Source organism: Papio anubis, chromosome 13, assembly GCF_008728515.1.
Source record: "Papio anubis isolate 15944 chromosome 13, Panubis1.0, whole genome shotgun sequence".
In the NCBI taxonomy this organism is placed as follows: domain Eukaryota; kingdom Metazoa; phylum Chordata; class Mammalia; order Primates; family Cercopithecidae; genus Papio; species Papio anubis.
The window spans coordinates 34,330,519-34,349,649 of NC_044988.1; the positions used below are offsets into that span (position 1 = coordinate 34,330,519).

General features: G+C 39.3%; 1 protein-coding gene and 1 long non-coding RNA gene across 2 annotated transcripts in view; both read right to left on the minus strand.

Moving 5' to 3' along the window:
• The window catches only part of LOC103878363, a 158,859-nt gene extending 149,309 nt beyond the window's left edge, over window positions 1-9,550 (minus strand). The window contains exon 1 of the long non-coding RNA XR_001895888.3: window positions 9,264-9,550. This is a non-coding gene — a long non-coding RNA (uncharacterized LOC103878363). The remainder of the gene's footprint in view (window positions 1-9,263) is intronic.
• A 2,997-nt stretch (window positions 9,551-12,547) lies between these two features.
• On the minus strand, window positions 12,548-18,195 carry LOC101005110 (prorelaxin). The gene is made up of 2 exons (XM_003911736.4): window positions 17,598-18,195; window positions 12,548-13,730 (listed from the first exon to the last, which is right to left on the minus strand). Exons 1-2 carry the CDS (start codon window positions 17,806-17,808, stop codon window positions 13,384-13,386), a joined length of 558 nt encoding a protein of 185 aa, XP_003911785.2. The 5' UTR covers window positions 17,809-18,195; the 3' UTR covers window positions 12,548-13,383.
• Window positions 18,196-19,131: the final 936 nt, after the last annotated feature.

Consider the following 19,131-nt stretch of genomic DNA (forward strand, 5'->3'; position numbering starts at 1 on the left):
CTCTCAATTCACTCATAGTCAGATCATTTATCTTCTTGCAACTTCTGATTCTTGGCAAGAAGCTTCATCAATCTTGAGTTACAGTTTATCCTTATCCCTCGGTGCAACAGGGAGAATTGTTTGCTATTCTCATGGTCTTACTTGATTTCCCTACTACTGGTTGTAATATTGTTAGTGATTCTCAATATGCCGTTTATGTTACTTCTTATATTTCTCAGGCCACTTTACCTCTTTGTGCTACTTCTTCTCTTCAAAAACTCTTTTCCTTGTTATTTTCTACTTTGAGCCAACGTCGAGCTCCTTTCTTCATCACTCATCTTCGTTCTCATTCTCAACTGCCTGGACCATTAGTTCATGGAAATACTCAGATTGATTCACTTCTAATTGGCCACTTACAGGCTGCAGAACAAGAACATGCTCTACATCACACTAATAGTTCTGGCCTTCAACGACGGTTTCATTTAACTCGTAAATAAGCTCGTTCTCTTATTCGAGCTTGTCCTTTCTGTGCTCCTTTGAGCATTCCATCCTTCCATCCTGGAGTTAACCCGAGAGGTACTCAAGTTAATCAAATTTGGCAAATGGATGTTATACATATTCCTTCTTTTGGACGATTAAAGTATGTTCATCATACCATTGATACTTTTTCTCATTTTCAATGGGCCACTCCGTTGCCATCTGAGAAAGCTGATTCTGTTATTACACATCTCTTAGCTTGTTTTGCCATTATGGGCATTCCTTTTATACTTAAAACTGATAATGCCCCTGCCTATGTCTCTCATAAATTACAAGTTTTCTTACAGCAATACAATATTCAACATATCACCGGGATCCCGGGCAACAGTCAAGGTCAAGCCATCATTGAGCGTGCAAATTTAACTTTAAAAACTTAACTATTAAAACAAAAAGGGGGAAATGAGCCCCCCCCAAAAAAACCCAGATTTTCTTGAAGGTTAACCTTTCTACCTTAATTTTTTTGATTTTGAAGGTTCTTTTTACCTTAATTATTTTTTGAATCAATGGAGACAATTGCAAGACTCTGCTGTCGTAACCCATCTTTCCTCACCTCCCTCGGTGATAGTCCCCGCTGACAATTTAAAGATTTGGTATCCTAATGAAGAAGGTAAGTATGTTCAAGGGCAAGTTTTAAAACAGGAACGGGGCTATGCTCTTGTCCTTACAGGGAGCGGACCTCAGTGGTTTCCTACAAGATGATTGAAACCCTATTGAAAAGAAAACTGGATTCAGCATGCATTTCTTCCTTTGTCGGATGTGCCTCGGCGGGGGACTTATTTCCCTTAGTGAGGCTTTGTATGAATATTGCACTTATATTCCCTTTCCACCCTTGTATCAAGGAGTCGCCTGGGGAGAGGCGGAAATTAAGGTTTTCACCAATGACACTACTTGAATGCCGTCCCCCTATATAGACAAGGACAATATAGAACAGGAAACGGAAATTATAAACAACACATACCAATTTGGAGTGGAAGAACTTCCAATATGCATGGGAAATAGTTCTCATTGTCTCCGAAAATCGTATGAAGCCTGGGTTGTTTGCTATAATCATAGTTATGTGGCTGCTAATACTGTTATTATAATCATACTGTATATAGTAATGAAACTATTCCTAGTTCTTTACCTTTTTATCCTATTCCAGAGGTTTCTCCTAATATTGAGGTGCTGGAGTGGCAACTATGTCGGGGAAATAAAACCCGGATTTTATTAGAATAAAATGGGATGCAAATAACTGATTGAAGTGTGCACGGTGATTTTCAAATAAAATTTAGTCACATATCTTTGAAATGGCACCGGGTAAATAAAAGTATTGCTGCTAACAAGAATGAAACGTTGGTATGGTGTGAAGGAGGCCTAAGTACAGAGTCATCTTTGGAAGTTGTTAGCTGCAGGCAATGCCATTAGCACTTTTGTGGGGAATATGTCTCTTAATCTTTCTAACCCAACTAATTCCTTTCATATTCAGCTATATCGGAATACCTCTCAATATATTATTGCTTGTGTCCATAAGCCCTACCTATTATTAGCAGGGAATTTGATATGGGATAATAATACGGGAATTGTTAATTGTACAAATACGTGTACATTTTTGTCTTGCCTCAATCATTCTTGGTGGCACAACTTTGCTGGGGATATTTATATCCTCAGGGCTCGTAAGGAAATTTGGCTACCTGTTAATCTTATGCGACCGTGGGGGGCATCACCTCTTGAAACTTATATTTGGACTTCTCTTCAGCGAACCCGCCGTGCCCTTGGACTTATAATTGCCTCGGTGATGAGTCTTGTTGCCATTGCCTCCACTGCGGCTGTAGCAGGGCTCGCTCTTCATCAAAGCATACAAAATGCTGAATTTGTGCAGCAATGGCATGAACAATCTCACCGGTTATGGCTTCAACAACGAAACATTGATTCTCAACTTGCTGAAAGATTGGACAACATGGAGCAAGCGTTGACGCCGGCGGAATCATTTCTGTACTCAATTACTCAAGGGTAACGATTAGAATGTGATTGATTCCACTCAATTTTGTGCTTCTGTGCCTTTCATCTCTCAAAAGAATTTGGACTGTAATCGAAAATTATTAATTGGCCATAAAAATATTAGTTTGGACATTCAAAGAGCTCACTCAGGAGAACATTTCGAAGCATTTTCGACAACAATTACATGTGCTGTCTGGAACTGTAACCTTGCAGGAAGGGAGATTAGCGCCTTTCTGCCTTTAACCCATGGACTCAGATAAAGCATGGATTTCTACAATCTAGGTATATTGCTTTGGGCACTTGGTTTGGGTCTACTTCTTTGTTGATTCGATGCTCCCTCATTGCATACACTAAAAACAAAAGAAAACACAGGAACAAATATGGGCTACCTTTTTAGGATTGAGGCAAAACAAAATTAAAAGGGGAAAATGCAGGGGGCCTTTGAAAACAGTATGCTGAGGCAGATAGGGCTCAAGGACAGTATCTCCAACTGAACTTTTATTGAACTCCCATAGAAGCCAAGAAGGTGAAATAAGAAAGAATATAGAAACAAGGTACTGAGTGAAGGTTGTAGGAAAAGAAAGTTTGTTTGCATTGCATTCTTTCTGCTGGCGGTAAGGGTTTATGGAGTATAAATAAAGTGAGGAGGCTCTGAGATGCGGCTGCCATGTTCTCTGTGTGTCTTTGTCTTTGTGTGTGTTTCATTCTCCACCACCCCGGTCATTCCCAACACTTAAGATTTATTTTAAAAAGTCTTATAAATGTCTGGGGCAATCAGACAAGAGAAAAAAATAAAGGCCTGGGAAAGTGTGAAGAGGCTCCACTGCTGTGGGGTGGGGTGTCACCAGTTGGTGCAGGCCCCAAGTGGTCTGATCCTTGGACTCCCAGTGGGGTCCAAATAAGTGCACGGTGGCTCTCCTGCTAGACAGGGTTAGCTCTCAGGCTCTGGGTAGTAAGTGCATCAGCTCCTTCTGCATTGGGGTTAGCCTGGCCCTTGTGCTGGATAACTTGTTACCTGGGATGCCGGGTGATGATGTGTGGGCTCAGGTGCATGGGTTCATGGCTGCACTGCTGGGCCCAGCTGGAGTCATGGCACTGTAGCCTTCTGCATGGATGTGATGGGATAATGGCAAAGCACTGGGGATGTACAGATGTATGGGGCCATTGGGACCCTGGGCAGAATGTGCTCTGACAGAGGTTTCGTTCTCAAAATGGCACCATGCTGCAGCAGCCTGAGTCCTGGAAAGTTGGGGAGCATCAGTGTGATTTCCTCCCTGGAGTAATGCAATCACATGGATTCCAGGCAGCTCTCTACCCTGAACTCAAGGCCTGTGAGGATTATAGGGCTCTCCTGCAGTTAGAATTACAGGTGTCTGTGGTAGGAATATGAACTTCCCAGGATCTTCCATTTATCTTTTCCCTGCAATAAAGAGTCCTTCTTGGCTCTGAGTGGATCCTAACCAGATGCTTTGCCTACCTCCCATGCTGCCATCCCAAGAGTTTTCATCACTTTCTTGCTGAATTCAGTTGTTCTTCCCTAGACCTTCTATTTGATGTATGGTTATGTACTTGTTAATTTGCCCTTCTTTGTGAAGAGGGTGAATGCTGGGCACCTCTAGCCAGCCATTTTGATGACATCTCTTCTCTAATAGGGAGTTATTGATCGAAGGGCACAAAGGTTCAGATGACAAGAGGAATAGATTTTGAGATCTGTTGCACAACAGGGTATCTATAGTCAATAATAATGTATAATATATTTCAAAATAGCTAAGAGAGTTCAAGTGTCTCATAAAAAATGATAGGTAAGCAAGGTAATGAATGTGTTAATTAGCTTGATTTAATAATTCCACATTGTATACATATATCAAAACATCACATTGTACCCCATGAATGTAATTATGATTTGTCAATTGAAAATAATATAATAAAAGAAAAAGAAAAAAGCCCAATGATATACCACATCACATCCATTAGGATGGCTCTAATGCAAAAAGGAAAATAACAAATGTCAGAGATGTAGAGAAATTGAAACATTTATGCACTATTGGTGGAAATGTAAAGTGGTGTAGCTTCTATGGAAGACAGTAGGGTGGAGAAGACAGTAGGGTAGCTCCTCAAAAAGTTAAAAGTAGAATGACCACATGATCCAGCAATTCCATTCCTAGGTATGTACTCCAAATAATTAAAAATAGGGAGTTGCACAGATAGTATATACTAATGTTCACAGCAGCATTACTCACAAAAGCTAAAAAGATAAAAATAAACTAAGTGTCCATCAATGGACAAATGAATAAACAAAATGTAGTGTGTGTGTGTGTATATCTATATATGTATTTATATATGTAATGAAACATTATTCCTCCATGAAAATGATCTTCTGATACATACTGGAACATGGCTGAATCTGAAAAATGGTAAGTGAAATAAGTCAGACATGAAAAGACAAATATTCTGTGATTCTATTTACATGAAGTAGCTAGAGTAGTCAATTTCATAAGCACAGAAAGTAGAATAGTGGGTACCAGGGCCTTGAGGTGACAGAATGGGGATGTCATGTTTAATGAATACAGAGTTTCAGTTTGAGATGATGAAAAATTCTGGAGATAGATAGTGGTGATGGTGTACAACAATGTGAACATAGTTAATGCCACTAAACTTACACTAAAATATAATTAAAATGGCACATTTTTGGTATGGGTATTTCATCATAATAAAAAAATGCAAAATTATAAAACTCTTAGAAGATGACATAGGAAAAAACTCTTAAGTGACATTGGATTAGTCAATGACTCTTTAGATACAATACTAAGCACAGTCTGTGAATACAAAAATTGATAAATTGGACTACATTAAAACTATAACTTTCTACTCTTCAAAAGATATGCTTCAAGAGAGTAAAACGACAAGACATAGACTGGGGCAAAATATTTGCAAAATATATCTGATAAAGGACCATTACCCAAAATCTACAGAGAACTCTTAAAAACATAACAACTTAAACTCTTAAACGTATTTTAAGCTCAGGGGTACATGTGCAGAATGTGCAGATTTGTTAGATAGGTAAACATGTGCCATGGTGGTTTGCTACACAGATCATCCCATCACCTAGGTATTAAGTCCAGCAGCCATTAGCTATTCTTTCTGATGCACTCCCTCCTCCCATCCCCCATTTTCTGACAGGCCCCAGTGTGTCTTGTTCTCCGCAACCCCCCTGTGTCCATGTGTTCTCATCATTTAGCTCCCGTTTATAAGTGAGAACATGTGGTATTTGGTTTTCTGTTCCTTCATTAGTTTGCTGAGGGTAATTGCTTCTGACTCCATCCATGTCCCTGCAAAGGACATACTCTCATTCGTTTTTATGACTGTATAGTATTCTATGGTGTATATGTACCACATTTTCTTTATCTAGTCTATCATTAATGGGCATTTAAGTTGACTCCATCTCTTTGCTATTGTGAATAGGGCTGCAATGAACATACGTGCACATGTATCTTTATACTAGAATGATTTATATTCCTTTGGGTATTTACCCAGTAATGGATTGCTGGGTCAAATGGTATTTCTGTCTCTAGGTCTTTGAAGAACTGCCACACTGTCTTCCACTATGGTTGAACTAATTTACACTCCCACAACAGTGTAAAAGTGTTCCTTTTCCTCTGCAACCTCACCAGCATCTGTTGTTTTTTGACTTTTTAATAATAGCTATTCTGGCTGGTGTGAGATGATATCTCATTGTGGTTTTGATTTGCATTTCTCTAATGATTAGTGATTTTTTTTTCCATGTTTGTTGGCCGCATGTATGTCTTCTTTTGAGAAGTTGCTTATCAATTTAAAAAGCTTTTGGGCTGAGACACTGAGGTTTTCTAGCTATAGGATCATATCATCTACAAACAAAGATAGTCTGACTTCCTCTCTTCCTATTTGAATATCCTTTATTTCTTTCTCTTGTCTGATTGTGCTGGTCAGAACCTCCAATACTATGTTAAATAGGAGTGGTGAGTGAGGGCATCCTTGTCTTGTAAGGTTTTCGAGGGGAATCTTTCCAGCTTTTGCCCATTCAGTATGATATTGGCTGTCGGTTTGTCATAAATGGCTGTTATTATTCTGAAGTGTGTTCCTTCAATACCTAGTTTATTGAGAGTTTTTAACATGAAGGGATGTTAAATTTTATCTAAGGTCTTTTCTGCATGTATTGAGGTAATCAGTTGGTTTTTGTCTCTAGTTCTCTTTCTGAGATGAGATACGTTTATTGATTTGTGTATGTTGAACCAACCTTGAATCCTTGGATGGAAGCCTACTTGATCATGGTAGATAAGCTTTTTGATGTGCTGCTGGATTCAGTTTACCAGTATTTTACTGAGTATTTTTGCACTGATGCTTATCAAGGATAGTGCCCTGAAGTTTGTTTTTTTTGTTGTATCTCTGCTAGGTTTTGGTATCAGGATGATTCTCATAGAATGAGTTGGGGAGGAGTTCCTCCTTTTCTATTTTTTAGAATAGTTTCAGTAGAAATGGTACCAGCTTTTCTTTGTACCTCTGGTACACTTCAACTGTGAATCCATCTGGTCCTGGGCTTTTTTTTTGGTTGGTAGGCTAGTTATTACTGCCTCAATTTCAGAACTGCTTGTCTATTTATGGATTCAATTTCTTCTTGGTTCAGTCTTGGGAGGGTGTATGGTGTCAAGAAATTTATCCATTTCTTCTAGACTTTCTAGTTTATGTCCACAGAGGTGTTTGTATTAATCTCTGATAGTTGCTTGTATTTCTGTGGGGTCAGTTTTGATATCCCCCTTATCATTTCTGATTGTGTTTATTTGAATCCTCTCCCTTTTCTTCTTTATTAGTCTTGCTAGTGGTCTACTTTATTAATTTTTTCAAGAAGCAAGCTTCTGGATTTCAGTTTTGAAGGGTTTTTCGTGTCTCTATCCCCTTCAGTGAAGTTCTGATCTTGGTTATTTCTTGTGTTCTGCTAGCTTTGGGGTTTGTTTGCTCTTGATTCTCTAGTTTTCTTAGTTGTGATGTTAAATTGTTAAGTTGAAATCTTTTTAGCTTTTTGATGTGAAAAATACCAATTTTAAAATGGGCAAAAAATTGAAAAAATACTTTACCAAAGAAGATATGCTGATGGCTAATAAGAAAGTGAAAAAATTTTCAACATCTTACGTCATATGCAAATTGTAAGTTAAAACAACAACGAGATATCATTACAAAACTATTAGAATGGCTACAATTCAAAATGCTGACAACACCAAATGCTGATGAGGACATGAAGCAACAGGAAATCTCATTCATTGTTGGTAGGAATGCAAAATGATACAGCTATTTTAGAAGACAGTTTAGCAGGATTTTTTCAACAAAACATACTCTTAATATGTGGTTTAGCAATCACATTTCTTGGTATCTACCCAAGTGAATTGAAAATTTATTTCAGCATAAAAACCTGCACATGAAACCTGCAGCTTTATTCTTAATTTCCCAGACCTGGAAGCAACCAAAATGACTTTGAGTAGGTGAATGAATAAATAGACTATGGTGCATTTAGACAAGGAATATTATTCGGTGCTAAAAGGAAAGAGTGAACAAGCCACAAAAATACATTGAGGAACCTTAAAGGCGTATTACTAAGTGAAAGAAGCCAATCTGAAAAGGCTATATCATGTATAATTACACCTATATGAGGTTCTGGAAAGGCAAAACCATGGACACAGGAAAAAGATCAGTGATTGACAGGGATTTGGGGAGAGACAGGCATGAATAGGGGGAGCATAAGGAATTTTTAGGGCAGTAAGATCTATTTTGAATAATTCCATAAGAAGGATGCATGTCATTATACATTTGTCAAAACCCATAGAATGTAAAATGCAAAGAGCAACCGTAATGTAAATTATGGGCTTTGATTAATAATAATGTCAAGGTTCCTTCATCAGCTGTAAAAAAGGTACCACATGTAACAAACATACAGATAATGCAGACTGCTGTAAGGGTATGTGGTTGGGGGAGTATGGAGCAACATTCTGTATTTTCTACTTAAATTTCCTGTGAACTTAAAACTACTTTTAAAAAGTCAATTAATTTTTGAAAATCCATAGAATGTACTCTAAACAGTATAATCCAAAGAGTGAACTCTAATGTAAACTATAGGCTTTAATTAATAATATCAATATTGGTTCAATTGCCACACAAGTACCACACTAATGCAAGGTGTTATTTATAGTTAAAACTGTTTTTGTGGCAAGGTGAGGGGCTATATGGGAACTGACTGTACTTTCTAATATATTTTTCTGTAAACCTAAAATTACTTTTAAAAATGACTTTATTAATTTAAAAACAAATATAAGTATTTTCTGTCAAAAGAAACAAACACCTTTTTAAAGAGAAAAAAAATATGTCTACACATATAGCTGGTAAGTGCTGAGGCTGCAATTCTACCCATGTCCAGTTCCAAAAAGTTCTTTTTTCCACAATATCCCATGGATCTACCTATAGTTGAAGTTAATCTAATAGTGAAGGGTAATAGACAAATACGAAGGCCTTTCAGACAGTCATTACAGATACAAGAACAGAGAGCATGAGTGTATCTATAGGTTAACTACACCAATCTCTTTTTCTAGAAACTTCTCCCTAGACTTATCTAAATTCTTGAGGCTATAAGTGCTAGATATGATTTCTCAATGTCTCTTGCAGGTAGCAGTGTCCATACTGTCTGGACAGGGAGAGACGCCAAAGAAGACTAAGACGGCACATTTCCGGGTTCTTCATCACCAACTTACCCTGGCCGGGAAAATGCAGCCCACGCCCGGGAACAATACAGACCAACTGCGCAGGCGCAACATGGCCTCCGATCAAGGAAACCGAAACTTAACTGGCCGCACCTAGGGAACGCCCGCGACACGCCCGTGTCCCGCCTATTGCCCTCCCACTCTCAAGCCTTAGACAGAAAGGCCGCTCCCGGCAGGTGCGCCGCGCGAACTTCCTCGGCCCCTCCTCATATGCGGACCTAGGAACCTTCCCCCGAGAACGCCGGAGTGACTTCCTCGGCCTCCACCGCTGGAGACCGGTGAACTTCGCCCTTTCTTCCTTCACATTGGCTAGCTAATAAAGTCTCTTTTTTACCTCGCCTACTTGCCTTTTCTCTGATGCCTGCTCTGGTGGTCGCATAAAACAAATCACATACGACACAGCTCTTGCCAATATACCATGAGCACAAGTGAGAAGGTTTCTGGAAAAGCCTTTGCTTTTCTCTTCCAGGCATTAAGCCCTCTTGTTGCCCCCTTTCTTTCCTGCCTGAAAAGCAGACTGAGAAAGGGAGAGGAAGCAGCCATGTTGGGACCCACCATGAGGTAGGGAGCATAAGGAGGAAGGCGTCTATGCTAGGCAGGGGTGACTGGAAAGTTGGGAGGAGCCTGCTGGTACCATTCAGAGGCTAAACAAGGGTAGATGCTTACTTACTCTGTGGGCCTCTTAGAAGCTACTTTTGTAGGGTATTCTGTTATTTACAGAGAACACAGTCTTAACTGATACATATGTATCAATAGAGTAAATGTTTTATTTGAGACATAAATTAAACTTACAAGCTTTTCATGACAGTTTTAGGTGGACTTTAGTAGGATTTGAAATATACGTTTTAAAGATTGAAGCAATTATTTGCATATTTATAGTAGACAGTTAACCACAAATTATCTTTGAACCACTCAAAAAGTGGACATACCATCAGAGGCAGTAAATATGGCCTCTAATTCAGCGACTCTGCCTCCATGGAATTTGTGAAGGAGCAGATGTGAAACATGGGCTCAGACAGGGTCTGAATAACAGCCTTCTGTGTCTGGAGGTACCTCTCTGTCCTGTAAGAGCTGTAAGTTTGCTGGGCATTGTCCTCATTCTTCCAGGTTGGAATCTCCATATCAGACAGCACTCCTCCTTGCTTCATCCGAGGTGGATTATGATCTGTGAAGTTCTGCAGTCATTTATGAAGCTTTGCAATAATAACTCGGTTATTATTAGTCATGTATGGGAATTTGAAAAACAGGAATTACTATCTTCATTTCTTAAAATTGTTTATAGACATTTGATGGAGGAGATTAACTTGTCATTCAACTGCATTTCTTCTATAAATGCTGGCTAAAATGCATGTGTACATAAATAGAACCAGGGAAGAGGATTCAGGATAGCCACATAGGAACGGTCCGCAGCTCCCAGTGAGATTGTCGCAGAAGACGGGTGATTTCTGCATTTCCAACTGAGGTACCTGGTTCATCTCACTGGGACCGGTTGGACAGTGGGTGCAGCCCACGGAAGACACGCTGAAGGAGGGCGAGGCATCACCTCATCCAGGAAGCACAAGGGGTGGGGGAATTTTCTCCCTTACCCAAGGAAAGCCAGGAGGGTCTGAGCCTGAGGAACTCTGGCGCAGATACTGTGCTTGTCCCATAGTCTTCGCAACCTGCAAACCAGGAGATCCCCTCCAGTGCCTACCTGACCAGGGCCCTGGGTTTCAAGCATAAAACTGGGTGGCCAATTGGGCAGACACTGAACTAGCCACAGGAACTCTTTCTTTCCCCCCCATACCCCAGCGGTGCCTGGAATGCCCGCGAGACAGAACTGTTCACTCCCCTGGAAAGGCGTGCTGAAGCCAGGGAGCCAAGTGATCTGGCTCGGCGGGTCCCACCTACACAGAGCCCAGGAAACTAAGATCCACTGGCTTGAAATTCTCGCTGCCAACACAGCAGCAATCTGAGATCCACCTGGGACATTCGAGCTTGGTGGGGGGAGGGGCGTCCACCATTGTTGAGGCTTGAGTAGGTGGTTTTATGGTCACAGTGTAAACAAAGCCACTAGGAAGTTCAAACTGGGCAGAGCCCACTGCAGCTCGGCAAGGCTGCTACGGGCAGACTGCCAGATTCCTCCTCTCCGGACAGGGCATCTCTGTAAAAAAGGCAGCAGCCCCTGTCAGGGGCTTATAGCAGACTTAAACATCCCTGCCTAACAGCTCTAAAGAGAGCCGCGGACCTCCCAGCACAGCATTCGAGCTCTGCTAAGGGTCAGACTGCCTCCTCAAGTGGGTCCCTGACCCCTGTGTATACTGACTGGGACACACCTCCCAACAGGGGCCAATAGACACCTCATACAGGAGATCTCCAGCTGGCATCTGGGAGGTGCCCCTCTGGGTCAAAGCTTCCAGAGGAAAGAACAGGCAGTAATCTTTGCTGCTCTGCAGGCTCTGCTGGTGATACCCAGGCAAACAGGATCGGGAGTGGACCTCCAGCAAACTCCAGCAGACTGGCAGCAGAGGGGCCTGACTGTTAGAAGGAAAAGAAACAAACAGAAAGGATTAGCACGCCCACTCAAAGACCCCATCTGAAGGTCACTAACATCAAAGACCAAAGGTAGATAAATCCACAAAGATGGGGAAAAACCAGCGCAAAAAGGCTGAAAATTCCAAAAACCACAGTGTGTCTCCTCATCCAAAGGATCACAACTCCTTGCCAGCAAGGAACAAAACTGGATGGAGAATGAGTCTGACAAACTGATAGAAGTAGGCTTCAGAAGTTGGGTAATAACAAACTCCTCCAAGCTAAAGGAGCATGTTCTAACCCAATACAGGGAAGCTAAGAACCTTGAAAAAAGGTTAGTTGAATTGCTAACTAGAATAATCAATGTAGAGAAGAACATAAATGACCTGATGGAGCTGAAAAACACAACAGGAGAACTTTGTGAAGAATACACTACTATCAATAGTCGAATTGATCAAGCAGAAGAAAGGATATCAGTAATTGAAGATTAACTTAATGAAATAAAGAGAGAAGACAAGATTAGAGAAAAAAAGAATAAAAAGGAATGAACAAAGTCTCCAAGAAATATGGGACTGTGTGAAAAAACCAAATCTAAATTTGATTGGTGTACCTGAAAGTGAAGGGGAGAATGGAAAACACTCCTCAGGATCATGTGTGGAACATGCAAACCTATGTAACAAACATGCACATTCTGTACGTGTAACCAAGAACTTAAAGTATAATTTTTAAAAAAGAAAACAAAATAGACAGAACCAGTAAAATACTAAGTTGATAACTATGTCAATTTACTTTTCTAAAAAGTGTTCATACTATTTCAGTAATTTTGCTTACAGAAATAGTTTGTAAATTCTAAAGAAGTGAACGTAAATTATGTTCCCTCATTATACTATTTCTTTTCTAATATATGATATGAACTTGTTTGTTCTGTTCTACATTATGTCTATTCCTTTTTCTCCTTAAAAAATAATTTACTTTTAAGTTTCTTAGACACTAGAACTGAGAACAGAACCCTAGCTTAAAAAGTACTTGAGTTCCCTTCATAGCATACTAGAAGAAAAAAAAAAGAAGTTAAAAAGGAAATAAAAGTACTTGAATTTATATGGCCTCAACTAAATTAAATTGGTTTAGTGTCTAATCTGATTGTTTGCAATGAGTATTTCAATGTGACACAAAAACCTTTTGAAATCTATTAGGAAAGTTCAAGTTTTATGGCTTTATGTATATCCAATCTAAGAGTTAATATCAAGAAAAACATTTTGGTCCATTTCATGCAACTGGTGTTAGGTACTGTATTGTTACTATGTATGGTTAAAGTGGTAGAGGTTTTATTGTAATTTTAAGTTAACAGCATGAAAAAGAATAACACAACATAATCATAATGTTAATAAAAAGACAAAAAGGGTTTTCAGCATAAAAAGTGTCATTTACAGAAACTACAATAATACAAAGAATATTTTCTTACACATCAAATAAAAAAGTCTAAACATCAACAAAGGTTTCTTATATTCTAAGAATTGGTGGGACCTGACAGAAGCATCAGTGAAAATGTCATCAAGACTATGTGTGAATATTAGACGAGATGTGCACAATTAGCTTCATCTCAGCAAAATTTAGCAAGAGATTTTTTGGTACAACCAATATGGCAACATTTATTAGACAATGTCGTGTAGAGTTGTCTCTTTTTTCGAGAATGAGTATCCAAGCCTAAGGATTTTAATTCTGAAGGACTGCTGTCTGTGGCTTCACTTTGTCTCTTGCGAATAATTTTCTTAAATTCTTCAAAGCTAAGATTAGAATCTTTTAATACAGGTACATGTTGTTGTAGCTCTGGTAATGCTGGCTGCCTCTCAGACAGGGTTAACTTCAGCTCCTGTGGCAAATTAGCAACAAATTCTGACATCATATTTATGGTTTCTGTATCTTGGTTGATGAGGGATGGCACAATTTCTGTTAAAATTAAAAAAAAAAAGGTGTATGTGAGGGTATATTCATGTCAAAGAGCACTCAGAAAAACTATGAATGTTGGCGTAGACAAAAAAGAAAGCATTGCCTCAATATAAATTACAACATTGAAACAAAATAAGTAAGCATCCTAATATCTAAACACTTAGCTTACTTACAGTTGGACACCTTAAAGTTCCATAATTTTACCAAGGCTCTGCTTTACCCCACTGGTCCTCTCTCATCTCTATTCATGATACCCTCAGTGCTTTTATCATAGTACTTTTGACTCTCCCTGACATTAATCTGCCATCTTTCTGAAGTCATGTAAGTCACTGAAAACAGTTTGACCACACATCGTGGTCATTTTCTTGGATTCTTCTTACTTAAGTCATTTTCTTCCATTGCTAAGCTATGATTTATGATATTATGAGTTGTAATAATAACCCTTGAAAAAGATATTATTTTAAGCTATTGAATGTTTCATGGTGGGAAGTTACTCCTGGAGGATAAAGTTAAAGAGGCAGAATTTCCAACACCTGTGATCTAATCAGCAGGAGAAAGAAGTCTCTGATGTTCCTTAACCATCTATTTAACAATCTGTCCTCCCCAGAGTATTTACCCCAAATCAATAGTATTTTATATGAAAGAGAGAAGTGGGTTAAAGAACACTAACCAGAATCACTGATTTAAGAAGAGATTCGTATCTGCTGTGGAGTATGTGTACTGACTAATGTTTTCTGTCTGATGTTTGTTCCAAAGCTGCAGATTATGCACTATGCAAGATCTGTGTGTCCCCTAGGAAGGGAGCCTGTTCTTACACAGCAACTCAGGTTGGCCACATGTGAAGCCTGGGACTTGGGCTGGGAACCTGCTGGACACCCAGCTGACATCCTCCATCTTTGTACCCATTCAGCTCAGTTGAACATTCATTACCTGTTTCCATGTCTCTGGAACTGCCAGCTAAAAGATATAAATGTTTTTAAATGTTTCTTGCTCTCAAAAAGCTTACAGTGAGCTAAACCCTCTCCTAACTTTAACTGTCCTAATTATACAACTTAATAGTTTTATTTCACAAAGAAATTAGAAACACTGATGATGTTTACGTTATAGTGTAAACCCAGATCAGGTCTTGCTGCTCTCTTCCTGGACAGCAAAACTGTCCATTAACAAGGCATTACTCTTGAAGTAATGAAAAGAAACAGAAGAAAGGAGTAAATCTAAGTACGGGAGGCAGACACCTCTGGTTAACCACTGATGCCTGCTGAAGAGGAAACCATGGCCCTTCACCTAGACAGTGGTAGTTCTGGGGCTGATCATTTCCTGAGTTTTGTGGCAAGAGACTCAGTTGTTCCCGTTTTAGCCAACAACAAACTTCAACAGTTGGAGTTTGACAGAGCAATTAAGAAAAAAAAACTGTAGTATTTCATCTTCCCTCCTAACACTCTCCTTCATTCATGTTCCAAACTGGAAATGACAGATGAGAATTTACATCATTTTTGTTAAATGAGAGGTTTTGGCATTTCCCCTGAGTAAGACATCCTAAATTTAATTCAATTTCCTCATAGAAACCTCTCTTTGATCCAACCTAAACTTTCTGTAGTTGGGGCCTTATTAAATGCTGATAAAAGCTGATGGTAATTTTCTATATTAAAGCCAGTTAAATGAGTCAGCTAAAACAGTTAGTTTGTATTAAGTTTATTCATAGGCTGTGTATTTTGTACTCTTTAATTAAAATTATATTTTTAAACCTGTTTTGAAATATTTCATCCATAACACCTTTAGCTATGGAACCTAGGCTCAGAGAAAATATTCTGTCTGAATTCATACAAATACTCCTATTTACTGTATTTTGGATGTAAATCTCACTAAAACTTCTGGTTTAAAGTGTATCTTATTTTTAAAAGGGATGCAGTGAATATTATTTTGGCACATATTGTAGGATGAAATGGATGGCTAACAATGTAATAATGTGAAAGCAAATAGCAACTACCTAACAGTAGAAGTGTGAAAACTCATATCAATCACAAATTACTGACATGTACTTCCAAAATGATTCCTACCTAGTAATGGTAAACATTTGTCTTAATCTCCACGTGCAGGCAATGTTTTCTTAGTTTACTTTCAGTTAAATTATATTGCACAGCAATAAAGAAAATTCTTTAAAAAATACTTTGTAATGTCATGTGTCTTCAAAGGAAATAAAAATGCAGCCATATCTATACACAAATGTGCTCAATGAACTATTTTCAGCAACAATTTAGAAATAAACTAAATATCCACCAAACAATCTTTAAGCATATGTGGCAGATTTATGACAAAAAATACTACACAGGAATTTTAAATTGTGTTTTGGGATAATAACAATGTGAAAAACTGCTCAAAGTATAATGGTGAGTGAAAATGCAAAAGATATACAGATACCTATCCAAATGTTAACATTTCTTTCTACTTGTTTAATATAATTTCATTTTCTCATAAAATTCATATATACTTTTCAAAGTCTTTAATATCTACAAGTGCTAACATTTTTATCCCTGCATTAATGTACATTTTTGTCTTTAATATGAGTAGTACTACTTTTATAGTCAGAAAAGGTGGAATAATAAAGCAATTCTGGTTTTCCCTACTTTGAATCAGTAAATTCCTAGACTTTGTGGTACTTTTGTACTAATGTTACACAAAAATCATGTAAAAACTGCCATTAAATAAATCAAACTCTAACAAACAATGTAGAAAAGTAAATAACTTTAGAAGCATACTTTAAATCTCATAAAAGAGAATGTATTTCTATTAGAGTCATTTATATACAGTATATGCATATAGCCTATACAATTTAGTTGTGGTTTATCATAAATTACATATGTCATATTAATATAAAACACTTAATATTTGCAAACTGTGGTTACCTTCTCTGAATTTAATATGATCCATTACACTTCTTAGACTAGTGTATACCTCCGTGAGTTTCCACTGCTACTTTATAAATACAAAAAGATCGAGCTGCACTCAACTCTAAGATCTTGCTTTTAAAGCAAACCCACTGCAGCTTCCAAATGCTTGAAAGTATCAATAGGGTCTTCAGCTATGCTGTTCTGAAGGGCCTGCTTCCCTTGCCTCTGGTCTTCTTGAGTTTCTCTAATAAGCATTCAAGCCTTTTCTTTCTCTTCCATCCCGTCTCACACATGAACTTCAATACCCAGATCAAAGAAGTGGGAGGCCAGACTCTTTCATTTGGAATGGTTTTGTTTGTTTGTTTTAAAGAACGTTTCCAGTGGCATAGGCCACAGCCCAACTTTTGGACTACAAGAGTCAATAAGCGTAAGGCTTTTCCTGTCTTCCCATTACGGGACCCTCACAGAGACCTCAGAGTGTCGCCCCGTCCTACAGGCGCGCAAACAGGCTTGATAACCAGCGCACCACCTCAGTGTTTGCCCCCTTTCCTCTCTATCCGAGATGCCCTGTCCACGTGCCCCCACCAGCATGACCGCGGTCTGGCCGCCTGGCTTTCCTGTGGGGTACAGGAGTGAGCCCGGCCTGCTGCGGGTCTCGGGGCTGCGTCACCCCCTCTGAGGCTTCCCCTTCCTTTCCACCCCGTCGCTCTGGCTGCCTTGTGGGAAGGGCACTAAGGACCTCTTCCCATTCTCGCTGCTTTCCTTCCGTCTGGTGAGCTTCCCAGTGAGACTGTTTGAATAAAATCACCTGGCAAAGGAAAAACCCAAACTTTAGGAACCACCCACGGTGGAGTAGGAGCTGAGCACTGGCAGCCAATGAGATCTCGAGTCGGAAGTGCAGGCCGCCGTTCCAATTGGGCGGCCACCCGAGAGTAACCAATGGGAAGCGCAGGAAGGCCAGGGGGGCGGGAGCTCTCACCTGCCGCTGGTCTAGGTTTCAGAGGAGCATCTTCCTGGTTCAGAGACCTTTTGCCCAACGTGCTCTTGCCGCAAATGGCAATCTGGGCGCGAACTAATTCGCGGCCGCATGCTTTAATAACGTCGTCCATCCATTTGGCCGCGACTGCTCTGGAAAATTGGTTCAGTAGTAAACAGACTCCTAGCAGATGAAACAAGAACAGGCGAGGCATCCTGGGCCTGGTCTCTCCTGGAGGTCTGGGTGTTGCTACCTTTCAGCACTGCAGCTGCTGTGGCCTACAGACCTGGGCCTGTGTGCCTGTCCAGGGCTTTAGGCAGCTTTCCCTACCTGGCTCAACCAGTCTTTTGTATCCCTTGGCCTGTCACTCAGCTCTTTAAGGCAAGGGTGCCAGCTCCACCCCTTTCCCACACCTCTCCACAGAATTTTCTCCCTCAGCTCTTGGTCTCCCTCTCCGCCTTTCCTTCATTTGCCCATCCCTGTGTCCTTGGCCCTTTTACAGTTGTGTTTTTCTCTTTCATTACCCTCAAACAATTTTGTATACTTAGGTAAAGTTATTTTAGATATGAAGCCTTTCTTTTTACACACACACACAAATAAAATTGAGATCGCCCATATTCTTACAACCCAGTTTTCCAGAGTGAACATTTGCCAAAAAGCCCTTCTAACTTAAGTAAGATTATAGATTATCTTATAAATTTGGTTAATTACTATAGTGTTCGGTATATCAATCCATACAAATAGAATGGATGAATAAATAAATTGTTGATGAGAGGGAAAACTGATGACTTTTAATCTGAATCCAGGTAAAAACAGCAAAATTCCCAGTAACATCATTTTAGGCTTGTGCAGTAATGTCTTTAATTTACAACACAATTTCTCCCTTGGACTTTCCTTCCACTCTCGGGGATAAGTTTGATTGTAACTAGTTATCTGAATATTTTAATTTAAAATCCTACTCTACATCTCTAGAGACTGGAGAACATAACACACACACACACACACACACAGAGAGAGAGAGAGAGAGAGAGAGAGAGAGAGAGAGAGAGAAGAAAAAAAGCAGTGGAAATCCCACAATCTCACAAAGAATATTTTGGTAACAAATTTCAGCACAAAGATATATGTTCATTTCTTTACTGCATTTTGTGTTTGCTGCACCTGGTAAGAGGTGATTTTTTTTACCACCATCTAATTTAACGTTTTAAAGATCCACACAGTTCTAGATAATATGGTTAGTAGACAACCCTTCTAGCTGTAAATTTTTAGTACAAATAGGTTCATTTTTAAAAATAACTTACATTCTTGTGTTCATAATATACTCAGATTAGTTCAGCTCCACCAAATAAACTGGAGACATGCAGGAAGTTAGGGTAGCTTTGAAATAAAATAATAACAATCTCTTAGTTACAAACATAACTATGGAATAAAATACTTCTAGTTTCTAGATTGCTGGTGATGTCAGTAGGCCCACTTAGTATTGGTCAAATGCCAAGCAATGTGTAATTCTTCAAAAAATACCTGACCAAGCCTATGAGAT